The sequence below is a fragment of the Suricata suricatta genome, chromosome 7 (assembly GCF_006229205.1).
Source record: "Suricata suricatta isolate VVHF042 chromosome 7, meerkat_22Aug2017_6uvM2_HiC, whole genome shotgun sequence".
Taxonomy (NCBI): Eukaryota; Metazoa; Chordata; class Mammalia; order Carnivora; family Herpestidae; genus Suricata; species Suricata suricatta.
Window position 1 is genome coordinate 38,856,358 of NC_043706.1, and position 7,283 is coordinate 38,863,640.

The 7,283-nt window shown below is 58.0% G+C and overlaps 1 protein-coding gene across 5 annotated transcripts in view; it reads right to left on the bottom strand.

Annotated features, from left to right (window-relative positions):
* Positions 1-66: 66 nt before the first annotated feature.
* CCND3 (cyclin D3) overlaps positions 67-7,283 on the bottom strand; it is a 93,290-nt gene continuing 86,073 nt past the window's right edge. For 3 of the 5 annotated variants that reach the window (XM_029943380.1, XM_029943377.1, XM_029943378.1), the window contains 4 exons: positions 5,867-6,082; positions 2,688-2,847; positions 1,758-1,894; positions 67-1,248 (listed from right to left, as the gene is read on the bottom strand). In XM_029943380.1, the coding sequence (XP_029799240.1) occupies positions 1,081-1,248; positions 1,758-1,894; positions 2,688-2,847; positions 5,867-6,037 (636 nt within the window). In that variant the 5' untranslated portion in view covers positions 6,038-6,082 and the 3' untranslated portion in view covers positions 67-1,080. Of the gene's footprint in view, positions 1,249-1,757; positions 1,895-2,687; positions 2,848-5,866; positions 6,083-6,966; positions 7,278-7,283 lie in introns of those variants that run through there. The other 2 variants (XM_029943376.1, XM_029943381.1) reach the window with 2 other exon arrangements.

Below are 7,283 nucleotides of genomic sequence, written 5' to 3' on the forward strand. Positions count from 1 at the left end.
TGCTTACCTCATGCAGTCTAGAAATGGCTTTTCCTTATACCACCATCCAATCCAAGATGCCAAAGCCAGGCTTATTCCAGAATCTTTATTAAGGTAGCATGATAGTCCTGGGCCACCAGCCTGGACCTTGTGGCCTTAGGAAAGACCTGTGTCAACAGGGCTTGCCTCCCTCTCCAGACAGGGGGCCCCGGTCACCTCTAGTTTATCCCTACCCCACCCCGCACCCCCGGAGAATGGGGCAGAGGGCCAGAGGGAGAGGAGGGCATGGCCCTACCCCAGGCTGTAGCAGCTCCTTGGCCACAAGGGTCCTCTAGCCAGCAGCAGAGGGGAGGGATGCAGCAACCACCAGGGTCACCACCACATGTGGGGTCGATGGGCCCCACCACACCCTCTTTCAGTTGTCCTCAAAGCAAGTAATAAATTAAAACAACTTCCTTCAGCACTAACCCCCCTCAATCACACAGGAGAAGCTGAGCAGAAAGCAAAGCAAGGAGGGATTAGTTGGTTCTTGCCCGCCCCTCGGGACAGAGGCCTGGGCCCTCCCCCTGGGAGCAGCTGTGAGCATGGATTATATGGGGGCCTCCAAAGCGTGTCAGGGGGAGCTGTCCAGACTGTTTCCCCTCACACATCTATCAGAATCTCTAAAGTTTCTTCAGAAAGACCCCAATCCAAACGCAGTAACTCTGGAAGGTGCAACACCTTTGCAAGGCACTGGGGGCATTTTGGGATTTGAGAACATGAGAGCCCCCGTAATAAGGGAGCCTCCAAAAGGAATGCTGGTGCATATATTTTACCTACTAGAATTTCATTTCTGACCGGCCTGGCCCACCGCCAGCTAGGATCAGGGAAGGAGCGGAGCTGGTCAGATGCGGCGAGAAAGAGGAGCCTGGCAGGCCACCCAGACACGGCTGGCCAGGCCCCTTAGTGCACACTGCAGGGGTAGGGAGGGCCTGCCCGCTTCGGCTTTTCGAGGGAGGAACAGGAAGGAGCCCCCTCAGGCGTGGTTCGTTCCCGCAGGCAGGGGGGTGGCGGTGTCCCCTCCTGTGCTGCCAGTGGCCACTGGAGGGGGCCTCTCCTGGGCTACAGGTGGATGGCGGTGACATCTGTGGGAGTGCTGGTCTGGCTGGGCCCCTGGCTACTGGACCCCCTGGGGGCTTTGGGCGCCGGGCTGGGAGAGGTCTGGGCGGCTTCTCTGAGGCTCTCCCTGAGCGCAGCTTCAATCTGCTCCTGACAGGCCCGCAGGCAGTCCTGCAAACACAGGGAATAGCCAGGCATGACTGCCGGGGTGGGGGTGGGGGGGGACATGGCAGAAAGTCCCCGTTGGAATGAAGGGTCCACTTCCCACCCCCACAGCATCTGGCAGCAGGTGCAGGTGAAGGACACCTTCCAGCACACAGGGAAGTTGGGAGGTTAGGCCACAACCCGGCCCCCAGGAATTGGCCTTCTGTTCTAAGAAACCAGCAAGAGGATGTGGCAAGGGAGTGTGAGAGCAGCCCAGTAATCTGACAGCAGGGCCCCCACCCCCACTCTTGCACCTCATTTGGCAGGAAAAGGGCACCCAGGGACAGTGCTCTTCCACCCACCCAAGACACTTCTTCTCCAGACCAAGACAGAAGGCCACAGAAGCCCCAGGGGTGGGGCACCTGAAACCAGGAGTGGGAACCCGGCAAGCTCCTCCCTCTGCTGGAGGCTCAGGGAATAGCGCTGCTTCAGGAAGTGCTGGCAGGCCACAGCCAAAGCCCAGCCCCTGCACTCACCACCTCTGTGCCTGTGATCCCAGCCAGCAGCTCTGTGAGCTCATCCCCAGTCGTGGAGCACGCACCCAGGCCTTGCACTGCGGCCCCGATGCTGCCCGTGGCAATCATGGACGGTGGGTACATGGCAAAAGTGTAATCTTAGAAAGAGGAAGAGGGAACCATGAGGCAAAGGCTTAAAAGATCATGGCCAGCACAGACTTACTATTTCTTGGGAAATGCCAGGCAGCATGTCCTAAGCTGAAGGCATACCAGAAACCCAGCAGTGAGTGCTGTAAGAACAACGAGGGAGAAAAGCAGGAAAAGGGCCTCTCCAAAAGAGGACCAGGAGGACAGGAAACTTCCACAAGTCTGTCAGCTCCAGGGTGGTCGGTGAGTGAGCCAAGGACCAGAGAGCAAGGGAGGCTCTTCCTGGTGTGGAAACAAAACCAGGGTCAAGAAACCTTGGTTCTGCTCCCAACTTAATGACTGTGAGACCTTGAGCAAGTCACTTCTCTCCAAGCCACCTACAGACTGGTGACCTCTAAAATCTCATACAGCTCTGGGCTGCCTGGGTGGCTCAGTTGGTTAAGTGTCCAAATTTGGCTCCAGTCAGGATCTTAAGTTTTGAGTTCGAGCCCCGTGTCAGGCTCTGTGCTGACAGCTCAGAGCCTGGAACCTGCTTTGGTTTCTGTGTTTCTCTCTCTCTCTCTCTGCCCCTCCCCCACTCACTGTGTGTGTGTGTGTGTGTGTGTGTGTGTGTGTGTGTGTGTGTCAAAAAAACCACTTTAAAAAATTAAAATCACATACAGCTGCCACCTCTTCTGAGCCCCCAGAAGAGAGATAATATTGACAAGATTTTTTGAGAGGAGTATAAAGCAGAGCCAGTTACCTCCCACTCTTCCAAGTATTCATATTTCCCTGATCTGGCAAAAATGCATATAGGGCTCTTACCTGTAGCACATAAGGCCAAAAACGTCTGGGCATGTTTCTTGACCAAGGCCTGTCGGTCATGGGGCAGAGAGAGCCGGTGCAGAATGAGGGCCAGGAAATCATGGGCAATCACAGCAGCTAGGTCCCACTTGAGCTTCCCCAGGACCAGCACCTCCCAGTCCTGGTGTTTGGGAAAGAGGGTGGAGTCAGTGGCTAAAGAAGGAAAGGGTAGGGAGTAAAGCAGAAATGTCACAGGGAAGGAAACCCAACAAACTTGCAGACAAAGACCCCAGTTCTGCTTCTGGGTTTAAGAAGGGGTTGTGGATTAGGGAGTCTAGGGCATGGAAGAACTGGGGGCATTTGCTTTGAGCACCTACTTCTCAAAAGGTGCCAGAACTACGTGTTTGAGACGAACTGTCTCTCTCAATCCTGTTTGGTTATCTTTTGGAGGCCAATAATCCAGGCCTTCTCCTGACTTCATGTGGGGCTCTGGGTACTTCTCCAGGCAAGGCTGAACAAAAAGACTGCAGCAGCAGAGAACACCAGTGGCATCACAACCTTGAACCTTCTCTGGGGTGAAGCAGAAAGACTGTAATCCCAAAGATTTGTGAAAGGGGAGATCACCACTAGCCTCTCCTCCAGTTCTGCAGCCCAGCCAAGTCCACACCTCCTGAAAACACCAGAACGAGCATGAGGCCGCACCTCCTGTGACACACCCACTGAACCAACCCTGAGGTTCCTCAAAGGAGAGGTTGCCCAACCCAAGCCACATCCCGTTGGTGGGACACTGGGGGTGGGTTCTGAGATACGGCACCCCACTCCACCCCCTTTACCTGGAACCACAGTGGCTCGTGTCACTGCAGTCTCAGGAAGCAAAGCGGAGGCCCAGCCCGGCAGGATGGATCTAGATGGTCCTTGAGGGACCAAATACTGTCTCCACCTGCCCACATCTACACACCACTGCTACACACACACACCTCCTGGGGGAGGCTGGGAGCCCCACCCAATCCACTGGTCTGGGGCTCCTTGTCCTGGCCCCATTTCTGAGTTGCACACATGAGGATTTCTTCATTGTTTTATCACAGGAAGGAACTCATGGGTTTGGCCCCTTACTAAGGCAGAAATGGCAACCCCACCCAGCCTCTTCCAGGCCGCCAGTCACAGCTGTCCCTCTCCTGGCCCCCAACTAGGTGTCATCCTCCCACAGCAGCCCCAAGCCTCTCACAGGGCCCTACTGAAAAGGGCCTGGTCCTGAGCCAAAAGAAGTTGGACAGAGAAGAAGCCAGCATTCTACTCATGCTTGGCCCAGTTCTCCAACTCCTAACCCAGAAGTGAACAGAAAGCACCTATCCTCCAAGGAAAGATCTGGAAGGTGACCTGGAATGGGGCTCTCCCTGTGGGGAGGCATGGAAGGGGGAGGTCCCATGTGAGGGAAGGCAGCCACCCTACCCTGTATCCTGGCAACTTCTGAGAATCTCAGCCCTTGCCTGGTGAACATACCCCTGGGAGTGATTAGTGGCAGTGGCTGACAGCCTCCATCATGTCTGTAGGCTCTAAAGCCACCCGGGCTAGCCAGGGGACCCAGACTCCCCTCATCCGCTTCAGTGCAGTGCTGAGGCAGGACAGGACCTTTCCCTCCTCTCGGCCTCAACCCCCTCTGCTGCAACAAGGACTCCTGTGCTGGCCCTTCCAACTCTGCCCTTCTAGTAGGTATCTGCACACTCTACCCCCGGCTCAGGCACAAGGAAAGGATGAAGAGTCCTTGTGGACTGTTCTGAAAGACTCTCCTCACACAAAGGCACACACACCATGCCGGTCATTTCACAAAAAGGAAGTACCCCTCTACCTTCCAGCCCAAACCCCTCCAAAAACATCTTGCTCGCTGGCCCTGGAAACCAGCTCCACCTTCAGACTTGCCAAAAACTACCAGATTCATCACAAGGAGCCGTGGGGCCTCCCGGATTCCCAACTCCGGCCTCCTACTCCCATCTCTGAGAGCTACTTGGCAGGAAGAGGAATCCTGTTCCTCGACAAGCAGCAGTCCAGCAGTCGGGGGCCCCAGTACCCTGGCTTCCCGGCCAGCCAATCACAGCAGCCTGCAGTGCTGCCCTCCTCCCCGGGAGATGGGGCCCAGAGACTCCTGTCAGGGTCAAGAGAAGACTTGGCTGCTGTAGAGCAAGGTGGAGGAAGGTGCCAGCTCACCCATCATCTCCCCCCCCCCCCACAAACCCCCTTCCCCAGAAGATGATCCGCCTGTCCTAAATCACCTCTTCCAGATCCAAGCGGCTTCCCCACCTCCTCTGCAGGCTCAGCGGGGACAGAGGGCCTTGACTCCCCTGCCCTGCCTCGGGAAGAGCCCAGCCCAAGCTCCCAGTAAGGGGCCCAGGGAGCCACTTCCCAAACCACAGGAGTGACAGCAGCTCCCCACAGGGTTATGAAAGACCTCGGTCAGAGTGGGTGGGCCGGGGAGGGGGCATCATTATCACATCGGAAGCAGCTGCAGTTCAGCTGCCAGAGCTGCCCGTCTGCCCCCTCGCCTCTGGCCTCCAGCTAAAGGGGGAAAGAGAGAGGTGATTCCACCAGGCCTGGGGCAGCTGCTCGAGTTCCTCAGAAGGAGGACCAGGAAGGAGCTAGCTCTTCTGGGACAGAAAAGGAAGGAAAGAAGGTGGGATGGCAACTCGTTGGCCCTTCCTGAGAGCAATCAGGGCCTGACTTTAATCGGCTCTGAGAGGCTTTTGGATCACAAAGTCCACACTGGGATAAAGCCTCATCCAAGGCAGCCCCCTCCCCCACATAGAGCACATTCCACTCCCCCACTCCAGTGGGGGTGTGCAGGCATGTCCTTTTGCTGCCAATAAATAACTCATGGTGGCTGTGTAAACCCAGAGGCAAAGTACTAGTGAGTATAGACATGCAGTTTGACTTGTTGCTATCTGGGGGAAAGACCACGAAGGAATGGCACCCCCTGGAGGTCGGCAGAAGGGGATTCAATTCATGCTGGCAGCTCAAGCATGGGGGCTGGGGCTACCCTGACTGACTGTCCCCCCACACTGCGACATCTTTTGCTCCCCCCAAATAAATAAATAAAATCGCTTCTGCTACCCTCCCCAGGGGCAGAAAGTTTCTGAAGCCTTGGCTTTCCTTTTCCTGGGTAAGCGTGTAGACAGTGTGTACGGGGGTGGGGAAAGTTAGGCACGCACCCGCAGCTGGCGGGGAGAGACAGAGTGGTCGGTGTAGATGCACAGTTTTTCGATGGTCAGGGGCGTAGTCTCGCGCAGCTTGGAGGCCAGCAGCATGCAGACCGCACCCAGGAGCTGCAACTGCGCCTTTCGGGTGGGGACGCAGGACAGGTAACGATCCAGGTAGTTCATGGCCAGGGGGAAGACTTCCTCCTCACAGCGCTGCTCCTCACAAACCTGGGGGAGGGCGCACAGTCACTTCTGGGGCACGGGCATGGGGAACGCAGAAGCGCTAAAGGAGGGGGGGAGTTGAAGGGAAGTGGAAAGGGGGGCACAAAAATTGGAGGGGGCAAGTGTACTCTGAGACAAGGATTGACACAGAGGATGCGCCTTCCCCAAGGTGACGCCCCCCACTTCCTCTGCTTATTAGCCTGCCTTCTTCCCCCTCCCCGGGGTTGCGGGGGAGGTGGGGGGGTGTACGCCAGAGGCTCTCTTCCTTAAGGATTCCAAACTAAGACTGCCCTCCCCCATAGCAAGAAGGGGGTTGGGGGACGGAGGAGTTACCCACGGTTGGCAGAGAACTGGGACCTTACCCCCATTACCACCACCCACTGCACACACCCAAAGGGAAGGGAGGAGACTCCAGTCGCTGCCTCCCGCACTTTTCATTTCCCTGACTGCCGGAACAGCGCGCGCGCCACCCCCACCGTCTTCCCCGCCAGAACCCCGCGACAGACACAGGAACCGGCTCCGGGGCGGGGGCGGCCGAGCCCAGGGTTTTCCAGGCGCGCTCTCCTGAGAAATCCGAGCGGGGGAGGGAAGCAACAGACGCTGAGAGAAGCCAGAGGGGAGAGGATGGCCCTGGTCCCGCTTTCCTGGCCCGAAGGGACGGTTAGTGAGAGTGCCAAACGACCGGCAGTCAGAGTTAGGGCTGGGGACGGGAAAGGGACACCACGGAGGCGGTCGGCTGGCTAGGGTGCCCGAGTGAAAGACCAGGCCCCGGGGATCGGAGCCAGCGAAGCATCTTGCTGACTGTTGTTGGGACCAGGATGTCCCCACAGGGCGGCCCGGGGATGTCTGGAGCCGGGCGGCGGGGGAGGGGAGACCCTTCCGGGAGATACCTCCAGCATCCAGTACGCCAGCATCTTCCGCATGTGCGGCTTGATCTCCCTCTGCACACACTGGAAGTAGGAGGCGCGGGGCACATAGCGCTCCTCCAGGCGGAGCAAGCTCTGCAGGACACGCTGGTCCCCCAGCAGTCGCGGGTCCGGCCCGGCCCGGGGCGCTTGCCGGGTGCCCTCGCAGCACAGCAGCTCCATACTCGGGAAGCGCACGGGCGGGAGGGAGCTGGGGCTCGCGAGCCAGAATGCAGGCGGCGGGTGAGACTGCGCGGGGCGCGGGTCTGGTGCTGGCGCTGGCACTGCGCGGCCGAGCCCCA